Source organism: Papaver somniferum, chromosome 2 (assembly GCF_003573695.1).
Source record: "Papaver somniferum cultivar HN1 chromosome 2, ASM357369v1, whole genome shotgun sequence".
NCBI lineage: Eukaryota > Viridiplantae > Streptophyta > Magnoliopsida > Ranunculales > Papaveraceae > Papaver > Papaver somniferum.
The window spans coordinates 96,350,818-96,373,780 of NC_039359.1; the positions used below are offsets into that span (position 1 = coordinate 96,350,818).

At 34.8% G+C, this 22,963-nt stretch overlaps 2 protein-coding genes and 1 non-coding gene across 3 annotated transcripts; 2 read left to right on the forward strand and 1 right to left on the reverse strand.

Moving 5' to 3' along the window:
• Positions 1-3,856: 3,856 nt before the first annotated feature.
• On the forward strand, positions 3,857-6,577 carry LOC113353739 (rRNA-processing protein FCF1 homolog). The gene is made up of 9 exons (XM_026597244.1): positions 3,857-4,107; positions 4,207-4,272; positions 4,363-4,468; positions 4,584-4,626; positions 4,742-4,814; positions 4,931-5,018; positions 5,138-5,194; positions 5,339-5,417; positions 6,253-6,577. Exons 1-9 carry the CDS (start codon positions 4,037-4,039, stop codon positions 6,264-6,266), a joined length of 597 nt encoding a protein of 198 aa, XP_026453029.1. The 5' UTR covers positions 3,857-4,036; the 3' UTR covers positions 6,267-6,577.
• Positions 6,578-6,770: 193 nt separating this feature from the next.
• On the forward strand, positions 6,771-6,842 carry TRNAG-UCC. The gene has a single exon. It is a non-coding gene; the product is annotated as a tRNA-Gly (tRNA).
• A 2,066-nt stretch (positions 6,843-8,908) lies between these two features.
• On the reverse strand, positions 8,909-12,699 carry LOC113351651. The gene is made up of 7 exons (XM_026595594.1): positions 12,444-12,699; positions 12,187-12,339; positions 11,914-11,993; positions 11,179-11,811; positions 10,822-11,009; positions 9,857-10,666; positions 8,909-9,341 (listed from the first exon to the last, which is right to left on the reverse strand). Exons 1-7 carry the CDS (start codon positions 12,697-12,699, stop codon positions 8,909-8,911), a joined length of 2,553 nt encoding a protein of 850 aa, XP_026451379.1.
• Between the last annotated feature and the right edge of the window lie 10,264 nt (positions 12,700-22,963).

Below are 22,963 nucleotides of genomic sequence, written 5' to 3' on the forward strand. Positions count from 1 at the left end.
GTGAGCTACCGATTTCCTCTTTTTAGTGGTTACTAAGATCCACCTCAATTTTTGTAGAAACCATTATCCATCTTATGGCATACCCTTTGACTATTTTCCTTCCAATATCTTGACATAGTTTGTCAACGATACCATCATCCAGATGTTCTAGAGAGAGTCCTTTGAACATAACTGAGAACACTTGATGAGAAAACTCATAATCTTATAGCGGAATCGAGTTACCATAAGTCTTCAGTACCACCAGGTGCTCATGAGGTACCTTCTCCAAAATGATATTTACATCATCAGCCGATTCGAATTTGAAAACATATAAATTCCTACCCATAGTGTTGATTTCCACTCTCCTTTGCCTTCTCCAGATAATGTTTACATCTTTTTGAACCTTGTTAAAGTCGCTATCATCTTTTGAGATAATCTTTCCTATTAGACTGTTGGTCAATTTGTTTGCAGTTGCATCCATTTATTCTTCATAAATTAAGCACCATCTGTAACATTTAGATTGTTCCCTACCCAGATTTGATTCTTTTAGACGCTTTATAAGTGTTTCCATTTGAATTCTTGAGATTTGAGAATTTTTGGAATAAGGAAAACGCTGCCTTTTTTTTTGATGAGAAGTGCAAGCTTGATGAAGGTGTAATCTTAGTCTTTATACATGAGTCTACATAAAGGTTTCTACCATTAGGGTTTAGATGGAGGTTTCCTAATTTGTAGTGAAAATTCGGTGTCTTGGATTATTTGTTGGGATTTTCAAGTGATACGGTTTATGAGAATCCACAGAGATATAAGGCTTTAATTTAGGTAGGTAAAATTCAAAATTTTGAAATTCCAAGAATCGCGCCTTGGAGATAGTAGTTGTAGTTTTGCCGTAAATGCCCTTGATCTTATAGATTTTGAGCAAAAAAATATCTTGATTGTTGTTGGTGATGAGAGAGGTCGATTGATTATTACAATATCGCAAAACACGCCGATTAATGGATCGCACCTTAAGATATCAAGATTAAGGATACCATTGTAAGGAGTTAGATAAAGTCGTTAATGGATTTGAACATATCTACATCTTAGATATGGGAAACACTATTGTTTCTAATGAAAAAAAGAAAATCCAAAATGCACCACTGCCCCTTGAAAACCATAACTGATACACGCTACTAAATTCAACAAAAAAAACTGCAAATCACACGGAATAGTTTTCTGTGAAAACAAGAAAAAAACAATGATAAGAAATTAAAAATAAGATATTTTGAAACGATTATGAGATCTAAATCCTAAGAGCAATATAATAATTAAGTACAAATTATAATCATAAAATATTAATAATCAGATTGAAAGAAGATCAAGAACACATATAAATCAAAGAGATATTAAAAGAAAAGATCAAGGAATTTTTTTCACCGATTTAACTAACTGATTCAACTCAGATTCACACGATTCTAAGAGCCTCCAACAACGCCAAATTGATAAATGTATGATACAAAAAAAACATTACGACACTTTACTCTTAAATGTAGAATACAAAAAAACATTACGACACTTTACTCTTAGATGTAGACTATAATACTTCCTCCTTTCATAAATAGATGACCTAGTTTAAGTTAGCACAATTCTTAAGGCAAGGAGGAGAAGGGAGTATTTTTTAAGTATTTTTTTTACAATTATACCCATATGGATAATAACTAGTAAAATTTAGAAACGATTTATCTTTTAAACTATACCACCAATATTCGTTAACTTTATACGGTTGAAAAACATTTTAAAACACCTATATAGCGAATATAAACATGACTGTCAAATTATGTATATTTCCTATACTAACAATAATTAATTAAAAGAGTAATTTTAGAAATATCCCCTGGATTAGTGAGATATGTCATCTATTACTTAGACAAAATTTAGAAACAAATAAGTCATTTATTTAGGGATGGATGGAGTAATTGTTATCAAATACTAGTAATGTTCTAGCCGTAATAGTTACTTAAAATAATGGTAAAAAACTTACAACATGTTTGCTTTTTTTCTCTATCTAGAGACAAATCATTAACTACCTCTATCAGGTGGTGGACCCCATAAGTATTGATGTTTGTTTTTTACACTACCACTTTGAAAATGGAGGACATTATATATCAACTTAAATTTTTTATTATGTGGGACTAATAATTTTAACATACCCCTGCCTACAGCTTTGTTGAATATAATACACGGACATTAAATCGGATGATGGGGAGCAGAAGTGCGGTCAAATGACTCGTCACAAATTACATGTTCTGATACTATATTGAAATCAATGGGCCTACCTAATCTCGTATTCCGACTTGCAATATTAGGATAGCCCAACACATGTAAACTGCAGGATCTTAAAGTTCCCATACAATACAATGTGAGACTAATCATTTTTACAGTCTTCCCCAGACGAATAATTTTTCCTTAATTTTCAATTTTTATAATTTATTATCTACGATACAAAATAGAAAACCGTCCACTATCCTTAACTAAGAAAAAAAAAAATCCACAATCGAACTATAAAGAAAGGATTCTCAAATTCAACCGAAAAACATCAAAAATATGTATCCGGTTATATTTTTAAATTGAAATATAAAATCACTAGGTAAAAAATACATATCATTAAGATACACTACGTAGTAGTGGTGCCATGTAAAGTTTTATACCTAAATAGACGTAAAAACAAACATGATGTCAGCCAAGAACGCAATCTTTTTGTAAATTTGGAGAATCATTTGAGCCAAATAAAATCTAATGTAAACTTTCAAGACTCGTGGAACGGTGTTCACATAATTTGTTTAGTTTTCTCCAACATTTCAGATGTTTTTAGTTGACAATTTTCTTTTACTTTTTCACCAAAATATAATCCTTAAACATTATATTCACCGAATAATACACTCATATAATTTCTTTTCCCGAATATTATATATCTAGACATACAAATGGTTTAAATATGATCCTTCTAATATATGTAACTTTATAGACATTATAATTGTGTGTCAATTGAAGGTGTTCTCGTTCGATGACAAGCAATGCAGTTTCAATGAATAGATCATACAATTGATTTATGGTGTCCTTACACAATTTCTGTGAACATAAACATTTCAAGCAAAAAAGAAAAAGCTCGAATTTTGATATAAAATTTCCATTATGTGATAGTTGGATCTCTTTTTTAGTCAGTTGAGATCAGTATTACATTAAAGATATCACAAAAAGAGTAACACATCTATCCACACTCTCCACTACATGGAGGCAAGATATTTGACAATAAGAACTTATCATGCTCGCAATATAAAGAAAGCTTAATGATTATAAGAAGGTCACAAGAGTTACCACCTCTTTCGATGATAATCCATGCCTATCACGAAATCCACAATCTACTGCTTCATTCTTTGTGTTGATCATTGTTAATATAAACTAGATTGATTGTTTGAACATGTTTTCATCATCTTCATGATGATCATCATCATTATCATCAAATGCATCAAGAACACCATTATTAACATTTCTTCTTCTATTCATTCATCAAGAGCTACTTCATCCTATATTCTACGAATTATATTGGAACACTTTCATTCATTTTATTTCTTTTTATTTCCTATATCCCTACATCAATATATTTATCTTATTGTTTCTACCTTAAATTCCTTTTTTTTATGGCGAGGATTTATATTTCACAAGCTTTCTCACTCACTAGTTCTCTTACACTTATAAATGTTATATAATCTATTGTTACGAACAGTGTTGCAAAAGATGTTACAAATTGCGTCACAAAAACAAGCCCCCTGCAGTTCCGCTGATGAGCTCCTAAAGTTGGGTCGTCCCACACTGCCGAAGCAGCATCTAGTTTAAACCTTGGTTTGGGTCTAAAACAGTAGACATCCTCAACTCTTTGTTTCTCTCTTCTCTCCATCTTCTTCGTAACTTCGTTCCTTCTGTTTAAGTAGGGTTTAGGGGGTTTAAGGGCTGTTCCAATTATACAAAATTTCAGTGACCTAATAAATCCCCCGAGTTCGTTAGGGTTTAAAGTTCAGCAGTCATGGGGAAGGCGAAGAAATCACCTAAATTTGCAGTCATGAAGAGATTAATCAGCTCTAAAATGATCAAAAAGTAAGATTTATCAAACATCATCTTCTTATTTTTATTCTTTTCAGTTTGATTATCACAAAAAAATAAAAATCTGATTTTTATTTTTGTTTTTTAATTTAGGACAAAAGAGGATATTCTAAACCCTAGAAAGAAAGATCTTGAGAAGGAAAAATTACCCAGAAACGTGTAAGTTCTTCTTGTTTCTTTTATTCAATTTAATTAGTTTTTTGGTTTTCTGTGATGGGTTTAATTTAAATTTCTTTTAATTTCTTGCAGGCCTCAAGTATCATCAGCTTTGTTCTTTAAACATAATAGTGCATTGGGTCCTCCTTATAGGGTTTTGGTGGATACCAATTTTATCAACTTCTCTATTCAGAACAAGGTAATGTTGTTTTCGAAAATTCAGGGTTTTATTCATTGGAAACTTATATGCGTGTTTCCATCTATTGAGATAACCTCAACTGATGTTCTTTTTATATTACTTGCATTTTGTGTAGTTGGATTTGGAGAAAGCAATGATGGATTGCTTGTATGCAAAATGTGAGTCTTCTTCTTTTATTGCGTCTGATTGGTTTGATATGCTTTTTTTTTTTTTTTTTTTTTTTTTTATTTATATCGACTCATTTGTTTTTTTTTCTTTTTTGTAACAAGGCAGGCACTCCTTGCATTACGGATTGCGTCATGGCAGAGCTTGAGAAATTGGGTCAGAAGTACCGAGTAGCTTTGAGGTTACATGTTTACTTGAGAAGTTTCATTGTTGTCAAATGAGCTAGTTTGAATTATTCTTAATTGGAGATTGTTCTTAAGTTAGCTGTGTGTGAAATGTCATTTATTTTTTTGATAGGATTGCAAAGGATCCTCGGTTTGAGAGACTCCCATGTACTCACAAAGGAACATATGCTGATGATTGTCTCATTGATAGAGTTACCCAGGTAAGAACCCACACCAGGACCTGGTCGTTCATATTTCTTGCTGATTCATGGTGGCATCACATTTTTACTCCTGGGTCAATATGTATGATTCAATACAATTGTTTTTTTTCTGGATGCAGCACAAATGCTACATCGTTGCAACATGTGATAGAGATTTGAAGCGAAGAATTCGCAAGGTATGCGGCTATATTTTGAAATGGTTGGAAATTTTGTTTCTTCCGTTTTATTTGAGAAAACTGAAAGATTTGGTTTCCAATTAAAAAACAAATGTCATTTTTCTTCTTTTGATTCTGATCCATAATTTGCTTGATGGGGAGCAGGTTCCTGGAGTTCCAATCATGTACATCACTAACCATAAGTACTCGATCGAGCGACTACCTGAAGCAACCCTTGGTGGAGGTAATGCTAGGAGGCTGTTTAATTTTGAATTTCCCATCTCTTTATTTTAAACTCGTTAATTTCATAATAACAAAACATTCTTGGTGTAGCTTGATACATGAGAAAAAGAAAAGAAGCGATTTATTCTTTTTACCCCACAACCAGGCAGCAATAAAATCAATTTCACATTCACCTCTAGTTCATCATTGTCTCGATGTTTATTCTTGACAAATAAAGGACCATGGATGAACACTATTGGTAAAACTATTGGGATTATGCTTCAAACAAATAAAATATCTAGTGCAAGCATACAAAATTACTACTGCTACTTGGAGGAAGACGAGTCGCATCTACTGATTTTGGTGTTTGTTTTTTTAATTTGGTAGCTATATATACAATTCGGTTACCAATAAACGATTGAAATGAGCCAAGACGTATAGACCCACCCACCAACTCATAGTGTGTTGTGCTGTCCCTGCATTTCTTGTCCTCCTCTCTGGTCATTGTCTTTGTCTGAATTTTTGGTCCCAAGTTGCACTTTGATAAGGTTTTGTAATAATATTTTTCATCTCTTTGAATGAGCATGCTGCTATGACTCCATGAAAGGTTACCCGCTATTTTGAACTCATAGATCGAGTCCATCACACGCAGCAAAATCACGAAAAAGTGATTCATATTGAAGTTTCATTTCAGATAGATTAGAAGTAGAACCGATATTCTTGGTGTAGCTAAAGAGTCTACTCTTTTGCTCTGGTTCAGCTTCGGGCTTCACCAAGTGTGCAGTATCTCTATCTTTGTCAAGCTAGGTTTTGCTTAATAATTTACTTACATTGTGTGTTCTCTCTCTTTTGAACAGCTCCGCGATATTGATGATTGAGGATGATTCTCTTTGGCATGAGGGAAGCCATCACTCTTGTCACCCTTTCCAGGTTTCAGATTTGCTCATGAACTGGTATCTGCTCAGCATGATTAGAGGTTGATTTGTGCTTTTGCTCTATGAGACGACATCTCTCTGTCCTGTTGGTTTTTACTTTAAACTTATGTGATTACCTGGAGGAAACAAGAAAACAGTTTTAACTTCATAGTCTGTCCTTTTGTTTTCAAAGAAAACTGTTGTACAACTTAAATCAGAATGAAATCGTGCTTCTTCTTTATTGATGTAGAATTTATTTTGGATTTTTTTTTCTGGATTAACAGAATACTTTATCAAACTCGTGTCTGAAATCTGAATTCAGTATACAATGCAAAACATTAAATCAGTATACTTTAATGCAAAACATCTATGTTTCCGCAAGATCTTTTTGCCGAGTGTTCAGTGGCTGCTATTTTGGTATCCAACAGCTAAAAAAGTGGTTTGGCAAATGATAACAACAAGCGTTTGTAGTCCAACGGTTAGGATAATTGCCTTCCAAGCAATAGACCCGGGTTCGACTCCCGGCAGACGCAAGGCATAATTTTTTCTCAATTTCCAGGCGTCATAATGGCGACTTTTTTATTCCCAACCATAGACGCGGTTATGGGATGTCTTAATTTTTCGGAGATTACCTAATTGCCCTTTTACAATCAGTAGTCAGTACAGGGGTGTTAGCTACCGATTGTTAAAGTATAAAACTCGAAATGGAACTTGTGGCCATTAGCAATCGGTAGATAGGTGAAGTTCATGAATAACTGCATAAACTGCCGATTATTTTGATCCAATCTCGAAATTTTTGCCAACTTATTAATCGGACGTTTGCTGAAATTCGTATATTACCGATTATTGTAGTTCCCAAATTCGAAAAAAATAGAAATTTTTGCAAAAACAAAATTTGGCGCAACTTCATAATCGGAGGTTACGTTACCTTATTAACCTACCGATTATTGTAGTTCCCAATTTCGAAAAATTAGAGATTTCGGCAAAAACAAAATTTGGGCAACTTTATAATCGGAAGTTAGATTAAATTACTAACCTACCGATTATTGTAGTTCCCAAATTCGAAAAATTAAACAAAATTTTGGGCAACTTTATTATCGAAAGTTAGGTTAACTTCTTAACCTACCGATTATGTAGTCGGTCATCTACAAAGTAGAGTCGTTCGTACTCTAAACTATATTTCATCCTCTATGCAACACAAATACATTTAAACTCTCTCCAGCATCAAAGAAATCATTTTCAACATAATGGCCCAACCATTCATTAATCCTACGAAGTTCACGATACAAGAAGATTTATCTTTGTGTAGGCGCTATGTTCAATTCTATCCGAGACGAGGAGAAGAACGTAGGCAAGGAGGCGTAATGAGTATGAGTTATTTGAGGAGAATTCACGAAAAATTCTGCACCGACACCGGTAACCCAAATAACAGTCACTCCGCTGATCTTTTATGCCGAGTTGGTTCAATAAACGGACACGTCGAAGAATTCGTCCATTTAACTTATCTTGTGAACCAATATCAATTGAGGGGTGAAACCAATTATGAGGTTATAACACGATCTCTCAGGGAATGGCAGAGATGGAAAAGATCAAGCTTCCGTTATGAGGCTCATTTCAGAATCCTTAAGGCGATGGAGAGATTTAATACGTTTAGGGCTCGTCCAACTCGTCCACAGCGCTAATCACAAGTCATTGTAATAGAAATGTGGAAGTTCAATCAATAGTCATGATTGTAATATTATTATGATTTGTAGGTGATATAGTTATGATTTTCAAATTATTTATAACAATCGGAAGTTTTAATTCTTTATCTAACTACCGATTAAAAATACTCCAACGACTATTTCGTTAAAATAAACTAGGCGTGCCTCGAAAACCACACACAATCGTTGAATAATACATATTGATAATCCTCCGATTATAGGTGTTGAATGAAACTGAGAACTTTGTTGACAAAACTGCAAATAATCGGTAATACATAACGTCTGATTATGGATAATCGGTAAGAAGTGTTCAATCCTTGTCTACCGATTATCCGTAATCATTGCACGTAATTTCAGTACACTCTTGTAAAAGTAGCATCAAGGGCCATATTTTCAAAAAAAAAAAGAGACGTTGGGACTCTCGTCTATATAAGGAGGGTAAAATCTTCTTATTTATGCACCAAACAGCATATATATAACGTCATGTATTCTACAAATAGATTTTCCATCGTCTACACTTTTTAATTCATTCTATATCTCAACTTACAAGCGTGGCAACGTTTGACGCAGCTGAAGATTTGGTCATTGTCAAAACATGGTATCACGAAACAAGACGTGAAGATGTCATAGCCGGAAGGATTCCACGCGAAATCTTTTGGGGGAGGATGTATAGCCAATTTTTGCGAAAGTATGGAAATCCAAAGCAAAGATCTCTCGAACAAGTTCATAATCGGTTCCAACGGTTATCCAAAAAGGAGTAAATGATTACTTTTTTTTCTTTAATTTAAAAGAAGAAAAGCTTTATTAAAGAGAATAAAAGTTAAAATTACAAGCCAAAATTAAAGCTAAAAAAAGAAGGAAAAGAAAAAGAAAACTAAGGAAACAAAAGAACAACACTAAAAAAATCTGTAGTATGGTTTCCCTGGGGATTCAAGCCTTAGAAAGTTGCTTGGCCTTTCATTGAAACTCATTATCTGCCCCTTCCGCAAATGTGTCCCCTTCTTAGCAAAATGATCAGCTGAGAAATTGATCTCTCTGTAGGCATGTCTGAAAGTGATAGAGTGAATACTAACCATAATTCTCTTCCATCTAGCAAGCAAGAACCAAGGGATTTGCTGTTCTTGTAAGGCCTTAGCACACATGCTAGAATCAGATTGCAGAATTAACTGGAAAGATTGTTGCTCAACTGCCCATTCTAAAGCTCTTATACAAGATATGAATTCTGCTACATAGTTAGTAGTAATCCCCAGACCACCAGATTTTGCAAAGATAAAAGCTCCAACACGATTTCTTACCACAAAGCCATAGCCTGCATTGCCTGGATTCCCTCTAGCATCCCCATCACAGCATAATAGCAGTTCATTCTCATTTGGCAGATAAAAAAATATTTCAATAATTCTTGTTCTTTTGATTTTCCTGACTCGGATGTTGAAGAATTGTAAGATATAATTCTAATTATCAGTTCCCCACATAACACCTTTCAGCCTAACTTCACATTCATGGATTTTTTTAGCAATTCTTACCTGAATTTTGGATAATACAGGCTTCACATCATCATAGTAAATTTCATTTATTAGGAACCACAATTCAACAATAGCAGTATAAGCACTAATGATCCATAACTCTTTAATCATAGGACTGGAGTTTTTTTGCATTTTAAAAATATCCTCAAAAGAATTTGGTTTAGGGGAAAAAAAGATACCTGAGATCCAATTTCACATCCTGGTACTGAATTCACAATTCCATAAGATATGCTCTATATTGTCTTCTCCATCATGACAAATGTAACACCTTGAAGCAAAATGAAATCCCTTTTTTCTCAGGTTTTCTTCAGTTGCACATACATTTCTAGCAATCTTCCACATATTTGCAGAGGTTGAAGGTAGCGCTGCAGGATTCCAGATCTTTTTATACCAATGTAATTTAGGTCGGTGCAGTTTAATTTTATTGATAGCATCAGAACAGTAAAAACCCCAGAATGACTGTTACTCCAGATAAGCAAGTCTTCTCCTTCTTCCAGTATAGGCAGTTGATCAATAGTAAAGAATTGAAGAAAGTCTTCATGAAAGCACCAATGATTATCAACAATCAAATCTTGGACTTTTAGGTGGGGATGCAAGGCAATATAAGGATGATTAGGAAATAGCTTGCATATTGGTTCCTCAAAAATCCATCTGTCATTCCACAAAGAAACTTTTGCACCATTACCAACTATCCGTATAGTATTTTCAATGAAATCTGGGAGGACACATCGAATACCATTCCATACAGAGGATTTCCTGTAGAAAGTAATCCATTTTCCATTTTTATCCATATACTTAGCAAGAAAGAACTTAGCCCATTCATCCTGGAAGTTAAGAATCTTCCACAAAACTTTCATTAAGAGAGCCTTATTCACATCTTCTAGCTTTCTGATACCCAGACCACCTTCTTCTTTAGAGGTACAAACATTGTCCCACTTTAAGGTAATACATTTTCTTTCTTCAGCATTGCCAGACCATAAGTAGTTCCTAATAATTTTTTCACAAGCTTCTAGAACTTTTCTAGGCCATTTATAGATGGATAGATTATAAATAGGGATACTACTCAGTACATGATTTACCAAAGTGAGCCTAGCTTGAAAATTTAAAATCTTACCACTCCATGAAGCTAGTCTAAGATGCATATAATCAACTAAATATTAAATGTGAATAGATTTCATTTTACCTTGAGCAAGGAAGACACCCAGATATTTATCAAGAAAAACTGAGAGATCCATTTGAAAATATGTAGTAATCTATCTCTTTCTTGTTTCAGAAGTACCATCTACAAAGCATTAAAGATTTGACCAGAAGCAGCTTGGTATTCCATTAAGAGTGTTTTCAGGTGTTCTATACTTTTCTTTCCTCCATTGCAAAACAAGAAGATGTCATCAGCAAACATTAATGAGTAGGATAAATACCATTTCTTATCACCATTGGCTGAATTTTTCTTTCCATAACTAATTGATGAATCTTCCTACTAAGAACATCTTGAGCTAAAATAAGCAGAATTGGAGAAAGTGGGTCTCCCTGTTTAAGACCTCTACCAACACCAAAAAAACCAATTGGTCCTCCATTAAGCACAATAGACAATTTAGCAGATTGAAGAAGAACCATAATCCAATTACAAAATTTAGCTGAAATACCAATTTTTTTAAGGCTCTGTATAAAAATTCCCAACTCATAGTGTCATAAGCTTGTGAAATATCTAGTTTGAGATCCACATTTCCCCCTCTTCTAATAGTTGAAATCTCATTGACTAGTTCAGAAGCTAACAAAATTTGCTCATTGATATTTCTATTTTTGACAAAAGCATATTGCTGCTGAGAAACAAGATTTGGCAGGTAGCTAGTAATTCTCTCAGTAATGATCTTAGTGATAATTTTAAAGCAGAAGTTACTAAGACCAATTGGTCTAAAGATTTTAGCAGTTTTAGCTCCTTTAATTTTAGGAATCAAGACAAGAAAGTTGGAATTCATACCACTTGGTATTATGTTGTTTCTCCAGCAGAATTGAATAGCCTCCAATAAGTTGCCCTTAAAGATTTCCCAAACTGCTCTATAAAAAGTTCCAGTGAACCCATCAGGACCTGGTGCACTACCAGCATTCAGATTGAAAACAACTCTCTTAATTTTCTCTTCATTTGGACACTCTTCTAAGTATAGATTATCATCTTCAGATATAAGATGAGGCACAACATCTAATATAGAATCATTTATCTGAACTGTATGATATTCACATTTCTTCTTGAAGTAGTCAATTAAAATCTCTGAAATACCCTATTGAGTAGTAATAATGTTTCCTGAGTCATTCTCCAATTCAGAAATAGTATTCTGAGCTTGTCTCATTTTGATGCTGGTATGAAAAAATTTGGTATTTACATCACCATCCTTAATCCAATTCATTCTGGCTTTATCTCTCAAAAAAGTGTTATAGTTATTAGCAGCTATCTCATAGTTGCCTTTAGAAGTAACCACATTATTCAATAAAGATATATTTGCAGGATTAACATCTGATTTTTATAGTGTCTTCCATAACCTTGTCTTCAGCTTTTTAAAGATTTTCTTGAACATTTCCAAAAATTTCCCAGTTCCAAGTCTTGAGAACTTTCTTCAGTATTTTTAATTTGTTCATAAAAGTAAAAATAGGATTACTAGTGATATCTTCATTCCAAGAATCAACAACCACTTGTAAGAAGGAAGGATGAGTAAGCCACATTTGTTGGAACTTGAAAGGAGTATTTAAAGCCCTTCCAATTAGAATGTCAGAACCAATAAGGGGACCATGATCAGAAATCCCTCTGGCAGCTACATGATAATGCCAACCACTAAAAGAATCAAGCCATTTCAAATTAAAAATAGCTCTATCCAAGTTACAAAGAATTCTTTTGTTCTCATATCTGCCATTACACCAGGATCTAGACCACTTTTAGGAGCCTGAATTAAACCACAAGCATCAATACAATCATTAAAATCACTCATTGCAGCATTTAGAGGACTCCTACCACCCTTTTTCTCATCTGCATTTAACACCGTGTTAAAGTCACCTATTAAAAGCCAAGGTTTATCCAGTAAACTTATTTCATATAAATCCTTCCACAAATCTCTTCTATTCACTGTATAAGAATTTGCATGAATTCCAGTCACCAATACACCACCAACTTCCATAGTAATACATTAACTAGAAGATTGAATCACAGTAGGAGCTTGAATAGAGCAGTTCCAGAACAACCAAATATTTCCTTTATTATTATCTTTAGAATTATGAATAATTTTATGATGCATACCAGGCAGTTTTATTCCAGACTTTTGAACTTTAATTTTAGGTTCTACAACACATACCCGAGATGGATTATTTGTTTTGACTAAAGAAAAAAGTTTATCCTTGGCCTTTTGTCTCTTAAGGCCTCTTGAAAGGAGGTTGAGGAGGAGGAGTTGAACTCCCTTTATCAACCATATACTTCATACTTTCTTTACCAGCCTTCCTTATAACTACATCTGGTTTTATTGGAGGTTTTTTCTTTCCAGCTACCTTACTATTTTCATTTATCTCAGGGATAACCTGAGATATAACCTTTTCTTTTTGCAAAATGTAACAGGTTGAGATATTGAACCAAACTCTAATAAACTTGAGGTACTGACTTCCTTAATTTCACCATCTTCAGATTCAGAATATTCACTATCATATCTTGTAAGACTTCATATTGATTATTATTAATTTGAACAGCAGGAGTAGAGATAGGATTTAAATCTGGATTAGAAACTCCTCTTATAACCTCAATGAAAGGAATTTCACCATTTGCATTAGCTTCTGCTGGAGGTAATGAATTCATATCCTTTGGGATATTAGAAGTACTTGGACTTGAAAACTGGAATATCTCAACTGGTTTAGGAGATAGATTTGGAACAAGTGCAGGCTGATTAGTCACCTGTGGAGTAGAAGTATCATTATGAGAATTCTTTGTTGGTGTAGAATTAGAAGACTTCTGCCCATCTGTTGCATAAGCTTGTTTGTTAATTCTGCTTCAGATATTTGATGTCCAACAATTTTGCACTTGTGGCAGAATTTTGGTAAATTTGTTAGCGTAACCCTTGAGAAAAAGCTCTATATATGGTAACAATCCAAAGCTTATTAGGAATATTCTTAGCTAAGTCAATTTCAACTAAAACTTTAGCATAGTATCCACTCTGATAATTCAATGTAGCTGCAACAACCTTAATTGGATTTCCAATTGCTCTGCTAATCTTGAACAAAGTTTTTTCATCCCAGTATTCTAGACTTAAACCTGGAAATTGTACCCAAACCATGGCTTTTGAAGTGCATTGATTCTCTGATCTGAAATTTGGAATCCATTTTCTAACTTTTAGAATTTGATCCAATACTTCCCAAGTACCATCTTTAATGTAATTCTTATCTTCTTCATTATCTAACTTGATCGTAAAAAAACCTTTACCCAGTGGTATCAGTTGACATTTTCCTTTTAACCTCCATTGATTTCTTAATAAAGTAGAAGCTTCTGAAAATTTAATTCGAAGAAAATCCAGTCTCCCAATCAGAGAGAACTTCCAAGATTCATATCTATCATTATCTTGATCATCAATCAAGTTAATTGCAGGATGAATCTCAGGAGTTTTTGATAAATCAACTATCGATGGGCGAATTTCAGATACATCATTGTTAACCTCAAAATTCATCTTGATCTAGAAAATTGAAAAAAAAAAAAAACTCGAAAAAATTGCTAGAATTGAAGAAAAGAGTAGATTGAAACACCAATCATTTGATTCTAACAAGAAATCACCTTAAAGAAATGCAGATCGATGAAAATTTTGGTAGCATTGAAAAAAGAGAGAGCTGAGTCAGTCCCCCGATTCTCAGAGCTTAACTCGGCCGGTTCCGGAATGGAGGAAAATTCTCGAACTAACTTTTGAGTGATAGAGTAAATGATTACATAACGATACAAAAGTGGATCTTTAACACTAACCACTTAAGCTTGTCGATCCAAAGCAACACGCTACTACGAAAGCCACTGGCCGCATGATCCCGCTGCTGAAGTTCGATTTGGATTTCCCTGGTAACATCTACCTGCTTCATCTTTTCAATTTTATTTTTCGTATGTCACCATCTAGTGCATACCCCGCAACAATGTCACTGTTACGTGCTAAGCATGGGACTTAATGTTGATGGTGGTTTTTAGCTTAGAGCAAAAACTGTAAAAGTCTGTCTACCTGACCCGGCATCAGAAGGAGTAGACCTTGATATATCTATATTTCTCAAGGAATTTGGAGGATATATCAGAATCTGATGAGTGCCTATATCTCTCTTCACATTATATTGAAACTCAAGCTCCTAGATGAATTGTTCACTAGTATAGAGCCTAACGAGTATTTAAGATCCTAGTTGCATTACTCACTAATGCCGGAGCCTGCCTAGTGTTTTCATATGCTATGTTCTCATCTGAACTCTCAATATTGACATGACATGAAGATTAATATTCACTCGCAACGGAGTAGCATAAATCTCCCGAACTATCAGTATTGAGACCTGCATGAAAACACTCACATAGGATACATCACCCTCTGACAAAGAGATCAGCGTGTTCACACACCTTTTATTTGAAATATAGCGCGATCGAACGCGTTTAAATTCCTTAAGGAAAATCTAGACTGTCCATATCAGTCTTAAAAAACAATCAAGGCCGCACGATTTGGCCACACAATTCAATAGGCCTAGTCTACTCCTAGCGAAACTAGGCGATCACCAGGATGACCACCGGCGGGCCCACTAATACCCCAACTGGTCGGACTCCACCTTGCACATTCTAACGTCATCGAAAGCTAACCCCAAACATGGGTGATCGCGTTGTTGAATAAGAGATCTCAAACGAGCTAATACCGGCCAAAACGATCTCAGAAACATCACAACCGTCCAATTTAGCTAGCCTAGTTGGACGAATTAGATCTTCATTCGAATGATTAAAGAAGTGCTAATCTGTTCGCCGTCGACCCAACTCCACACTTGGTCGATCGAATTGCTTATAGGAAGATCAGAGCGCATCAAATCGCGACCCAAAGTAGGTTGAACGCGTTGTTTGAAAACCCTAAAAATGTTTTGCGGCAACACACTACTATCGCAAATCGATCATGACCACCCATCTTCGCCAGCTAAATCGAGTGGCTTATATCTAAGTTTAGATGGCCCAGGAGATATCAGCGTGCTCACGAGTATCCCGTATTTTCACATGGCCGAACGACCTGTTCAAATTAGCGCCCAACGCTTTCATTCGATTAGCCAAAAGAGGGTTGGTTGCACGACTTCCGGTTCATTTCCGCCTCATCTCGGCCGACATTCCGGTTTTTTTCCGGGTACTTTCCGTTTCAGCGGAAAGTTGTGTTTCGTTTTATGTTGGTCCGAAAACAGAAATTCCGCCGGAATTCCGGCCGAGATGTCCAAAATTGACTACATTGCTTGACCACAACCTATTTAGTCAGGTGTTTTGAAGGTTCCAATAGAGTAATCCATCCAACTGTATAGGACAGTTATATGCCAAAATGTCGTGCCAGCCTGACCACCACCACAATCCCAACACCACCGCCACAAAAATGATGGCACGGGAAATGATATCTCAAATTCGTTATCACCAGTACCCCTTCCACCCCGTGCCATGGCAATCCACTAGTAAAACAAATACTAATCTATAATTTTGCGGGCCCCAAAACAAGAAGTATATGTTTACGTACGAAAATTTGAATTGTACAAAAATATAAAAGCCAAAGCCAAAATGAGAAGTGGTTGACTAAGGTGTTCCAAATTGGCGAGAATGAAAATTCTGCCAATCACCACTGTGGCAGATAGGAAGTTTTGTTCTTTGTTGGTAACCTGAAATTCGTTTGTCGTCGATGGACTAAGTTTACAAGTTTGTAATATGTTTTAAATTACTCCCTCTGTCCTAAAATTTCTATCCACTATTCTATTTTTGTCTATCCTAAAATACTGGCCAACTTTTTTTATAGTCGTATTTTTTAGTCAAACTTTCAAATATATCCTTCAAACTTTTACAATTATAAAAATATTTTAAATGTCACCAATCTTAATATTGAATGATATCTTCCTCAATAAGAAACAATCTACTAAATCAATCCATAAAAAATTTTATTTTTATCTTCTACTTAAATATTTCTATAAATACTATAGTTACCAATGTATTTTTCTTACATATTCTTTATACTCCTTTAAATTTTAGTAATAACATAACATTTAATAGGGGTCCTTTTGTATACTCTTCCGGTCTCCTTAATATCTTGACTTAGTTAAAGCGGACTAATAATTTAGAACGGAGGAAGTAATTCTTTTCGTACTCCCTGATTGTGAAACTGTTTTAGGCTTTTAGCTTGGGTTATTGTAGTAAGTATTAACTATTTTTTTTGTTGTTGGTGCGTGAGGTCATATTAATATTACTACTTGCAAATTTTTTTATTGTAAATTCTTTTAAGCTCTTTTTGTACCCAGGTTCGATTCTCATCCGATAGAAAGTTCTTTTCACTAGGCATAAAATGGAGGTTTATTCTATTTCTCTCATATCCATCTCCTAACCTAAAAGAAAACTTTTCTCTTTTCTCTGAAGCCTGGTAGAATGGCAGTCGCCATCTCTTCTGTCTAAAATTTTTTATGTCGCTCATTTCGCCTCAGCAATGGCTTTCTGCAACAGATTTTCTTGATTGGTGCTTGATGTAGAGTTTTGATTAGTATAGAGGGGTCACTTCTTCTTTTGTTTTCTTATGATTTTTTTTTTTTTTGCAGTACAGAAATCGGTGATGTTGATACCTGGAAAGTGATTAAAGCCGATTATGATGGTGTTATTTTTAGAGCTCCAGGTTTTTTAGTAACTTGGAGAAGTTGATTCAATTGTGTTGTTATTATTAAGCATGAAACTGTTAACTCGGATTTTGATTCCAAAATTTATATTATATTGCAATTGTTAGAATACGGTCATCCAACTCAAAACCAATTGGCAATGACTGGAGAGGCACATAGGATTATAAATCACAGGATCTTAATTGCCCAGACAATATGGGACTAATAGTCTCAACACGCCCCTCACGTGTAGCCTCGTTGGGTCTAACACGTGGGCAATTAAATCGGGTGACGCGGAGTAAAGGCGCGGTCAAATGACTCGTCGCAAAATAGTCTGCTCTGATACCATGTTAAAGTCTGCGGGCATCCAACTCAAAACTAATTGGCAATGAGTGGAGTGGCCCTTCCGTATTATATGTAAGTTAATTAATGTAATTAATAGCAATGTGGGATTATTGTCCTTCCACACGCCCCCTCACGTGTAAGGCACGTACGTCATTCGGTCGCAGGGGCCAAAATCGGGCCTAGCTCTGATACCATGTTAGAATATGGGCATCCAACTCAAAACATAAAACACAGGATCTTAGATAACCCAACAATGTGGGACTAATAGTCTCAACAGTAATGTTGCATTTATTATTTTTGTAATTTATTTATTTGTCCAGTTTGTACTTCTTAGGCTTACTTGACTCCTCATATAACTTATGCAGTATGGTGTGATAACATCAACATAATCACAAATAACAAGACTGTTTCTTCTTAGGTTAATGAGAAAAATGATAGATTGAACTGAAAATCATATTCATAGTAGTGATTCCTAAATGAATCTTTTAGAATGGGGATAATTGGACTTTGGTACCCAGGTTTAGACCAACACTAGGTTTTGGTGTAACATTTGTCAAATGTTAGTGCTTGGTACCTGGATTTGATGTTGACTAGGTTAAGTCCTAACTTCTGTTTTGTAATTATTTAAAAAATCATATAAGATGTAATTATTAGTGAAATTACTGTCATACCCTCTGAGCACCACCGTTCAAACATTCATACACAGGGTCTTTTCACAACCACCCCACGAGCTCAATCCTATTAATCTGGGTTACAACACTACTCATCTTCTCACATTTCTCTCTAAAGAAAATTCCAGCGCAACATCTAATTATTCCCACGCCTTCTATACATCACCACCGATGGCAACAGCTCATACATAAGTTTAGACTACAACAAAATTCTATTAGTCATTACCATACATAGATCTTCTCTATTCAAGCAGCAACAACTGCTCCTACTCTACTCCGTCTGCAATCTCAATCACCACAGACTCCATCTCTGCAGTTTCAATTCCACCACTGCATCATGTTCTTCAGAAACATCAACACTTCAGTTAAGACCCATCTCCATCTGTCCTCTGTTCAACTCAGTTCCATCTGTTCAACCCAGTTCCATGTCAGCTTCATTGCAGAATCCACCTGGAACTCAACATTACTTCAAGCCATGGCATCAGAAACTCCACCACTAATCAATTGCAAAAACTTTAATTCTTCCATTTCAATTCAAACACCATCAAAACAAATTTATGTTGCCACCATCACCTTGAGTCAGAGCACAATTAAGAGCCCTAATTTAAAAACCCCGAATCCATCACCAATTCCATTTTGAATTCAACCATAGTCTCCAGTAACAACAACAGCAGCAGCTGTACTTCATCTTGTTCTTGATTGTAACAAATTTGAAACCCCCACCGATCTCACTGTTCACACCAACAACATCACCAGAATCAAACCCCTAATTCATCATTAGAACCCTAAATCGACCACCATCTTCGATTCAGCCCAAAATCAACCACCATCTGTAACCATGTTTCTTCTTCTCCTTATGTACATCTCTGCTGAAAATCGGTAAAAGATTAGGACATGTGGGTTAGTGTTGAACTCAAAATCTCAATAGATAACAATGGAAAGTTGATTTTTTATACTTGATTGATCAAATTGGTCATACAATTTCAACTTAGAAGCTATGATTTATCATGGGTTTGTCTTCAATTTATGAATTAGCGTTCTTCAATTTGGGGAAGAACCTAAATCTAGGTTTGAAGTTTGAAGGTACTGTCATGGAGGTGGGACCGAAAAGAGGGATGAATGTTTGAGTTCGTGAGTTTGGTTTCTCGAGTTACAGAAGTTTGGGTTGTATTTGAAGTTTGTTGCAGCTGATTTTGAAGTTGAATGAAGAAGAAGTTGTTGCTGCTGCCAACGGGACGGAGGAAGAAAGATACATAATTAGGGTTAGTTGATGTATACATCAAATATCACCATCAAAAGACATATCCCCTAATTTGATCCTCGATCTCCTCCATCTTCAACTCATGATTCGTTTATTCAATTGTTTAAGAAAGAAAAAAAATATACAGGGGAGGTTCAGTAGAATGGAGAAGGCAATACCAGGAGATTTGAATTCGTGCATAAGAGATTTAGAGACCGTAGACTTTTTGTTATTATAGATTCCTTTTAAGGGTAAAATTATAAACTCATTAATTTCCAGTATTTTTATCTCATGAAATTAGTCAATGTCTAGTCATAAACGGTTAAGTTAGGTCAACGTCCATCCCAGGTACCAAGCCCTAACGTTTCTAAATGTTAGACCAAACGCTAGTGTTGGTCTAAATCTTGGTACCAAAATATAATTATCCCTTTAGAATGTCCACATTTTTTGTAGGAGAAATTTTACATAATGTTTAGTAGCTCAATGACTTAACATATCATTTACCTTAAATAAATTATAGTTCCATGAGAAAATGAAATGATATTTGCTTATTATCACGGTAAGGGCCAACCCATTGGAAACTTAGAGATTTATTAGATATGGGATTTAGAGATAAACTGCTTGTTTTCTAAACCAAATTTTTGCAAGTGACCATATAAAGCATTCAATTTTCTTTGGATTTTATCTTTTCCAACTCCTATGATGCAGGTCAAGGTAATATGATCTAATCCCAATCATATACTTTTATTAATTGCTCAAAGAAGCAATTATTTACTCATTTTCCATCTATATATATCATCATTGTTATGTTTTCATTTAGCTAGAGAGTGATTTGAACCCTGAATTCAATTTCTTATCGATTCTCTAGATTATTAAAACTTTTTTAAACTTAGTATTTTGATTTACAAGATTTGCAGTGGGAGTTATAAATGTGGGAGTAGTTATACCAAAAGTAGAATCACGAGAACAAGAAGTTCATCTATTCTCTTGGCTTAAAGTATCATGATGTACCTAGATGTGTAAATTTCATGATATGTTCATTTTATTTTTATTTGCAAATGAATAAATATGGACCTTTTCAAGGTGAACATAGAATGTACTGTCGGTGATATGGACTTTCTGTAGCAATGATCTCCTCATGCTCAAGAATGTATTGGGGGAAGCAGGTGAGGAGAGCACATGGATAAAGGTGAAGATGAGTAGCACCATGAAGTTGCTAAAAAGAGGCGTAGGCGTAAAAAGTTTGAAGTTTTTATTGGAGGTTAGGAAAAAGGTGCAACTGATGAAGTTTTAAAAGAATTATTTAGTGCGGTAATGTTTATTGTCTTCCTACAGTTGATTATAGTTCAGCTATGCACTATGTTTTTTCTCTGAGTAGATAATCTGCTTCAAGTTAATGGCACTCTTTTCCTGGGCAGTGTATGCAAGACTTGGGCTGCATAAGCTGTAAGTAGATTCACATTTAGGTCTTTATATTAATCCTACCGGACAAGCCTCACATTTTTTGACTTTTGATGCTTATGTAGTTTAAACACTCCAAAGATGATGAATATGTTCGAAAAGGTTTTTGTAGTCAAAATCAGTCAAACAAATGACGAAATCATTGAGAGACATCGAAATTTGTTTTCAAAATTAGCTAGGAATATTATTTTCAAAATTATTGTTTTAGGATTATTATACTTCTAACGTCTATCACATATGCTCACCATGAAAAATCATCGATGGATGATGAAGATTTTCTTATATCTCCCAATTATTATCTGAAATTGTGCATATTTTATCAGGTGTTGAAGGAGTATGAAGATATGTTCTTCTTGGTAAGATTCAGATGATCAACCAAGTCATGTTCTTCAGTTTGATTGAAGTAGTAGTGTAAAAGAGGAAAGTGTAGATATGTATTATACTCTATCCCTTTGGCTGTCTTAGCTCAACAGGTAGAGCGTATGGCTTTTAGTCATGAGGTTGTGGGGTCGATTCCCATAGACAGTGACTGGATCAATGCTGCTGAATTAATTTTATATTGATATTACTCTTAGTGGTTATTGGTGTTTTTGAGACTACGCTCAGGCTGCATAGTACACATTATAAGAAGTTTACTATGATCAGTGTTATATATAATGAGACTTCATTTTAGGATAGAGAGTGCAGACGAAGACAACAATTTGTTTAACGATTTTCAATAACCTAAACTTGAGTAAACTTAACATTGGAAAGTTGTGGAGAGAAATTGAATTTACAAAACTTCCTCTCTTTAATAACTTACACTTATATCTGGGTATAAATACTTTATCGAGTGGAGAGGAACAAATTTGGGTTTAGGAAAGGACATCTAATCGACGTTGTTCCTGATTATATATCTAACGTATTTTTGATGTCAGGAAAGAATGGCCATCTTGATGAGGTTGTGTTGTTCGGGGGCAACATGCTTATGCCTATGATTAGGAAAGTAGTTTCAAGTGCGGTAATAGTTGTGGAGTTTTTCTGTGTTAAAGAAGAGCCACCATCATTTAAAGTTATACAAAGTGAGATTTTTTGCTTGCTATAATAGGTTGTTTTGGGTGCAGTGCTCTTATAGTTAAGATAGTTTGACTTGATGCACGACAACTTACATGATATCTTCTATCAAAACTTTCACAAGCCATACCTAGAATATGGAATTTTTTAAAGAAGCTATTTGATGTACAATAGTAATAGTTGATGAGCCCAATGTTTTCTGATTTCGAAAACTCGAGTCTCGACCACAACTAGGACCAATACCACTCTGTTCCGGGTATGTTATTTTCCTTTTCAAGGACGGTATGTAAATTTAAGTTAAACTCAACTCTCAAATTTCGGCCGGAAAAGCCTTTTGTAGGATTCAGAATGGAACTGCGTGTCACTAATTGAGGTCAAGAAAGAATAATATCGGTTGAAATTTTTATAGACATTCAAATTTAGAGTCTGATTAAGATAATATAACATGATTTCGTGTAGGCGGTCCAGCTGTTGGAAACAATATATTGAGATGTATGAAAGAGCTTATAAATCTCTTTCCACACCGATATCACTTGGACAACACTTGCCTCTCGATGGATCACTCACAAGCATGATCAGAATGATACCCCCAATCTAATCTGTCTTTACCATTCAAAATAAGGTTGTATTTGTTTGGTTAATAAGATCAATAGTTTATCGTGGAACTAAGCTTACAGAAAAACTCAGGTATGTATATGCCAAAGAAGTAGTTTTTAATATTTTTCACATGATTTTCATCTTTATTTTACTGTTGAAATCAGTCTCTACTTTCTTTTGAGTGTTACTAAGGTTTTTTTGAACATTGGCCGG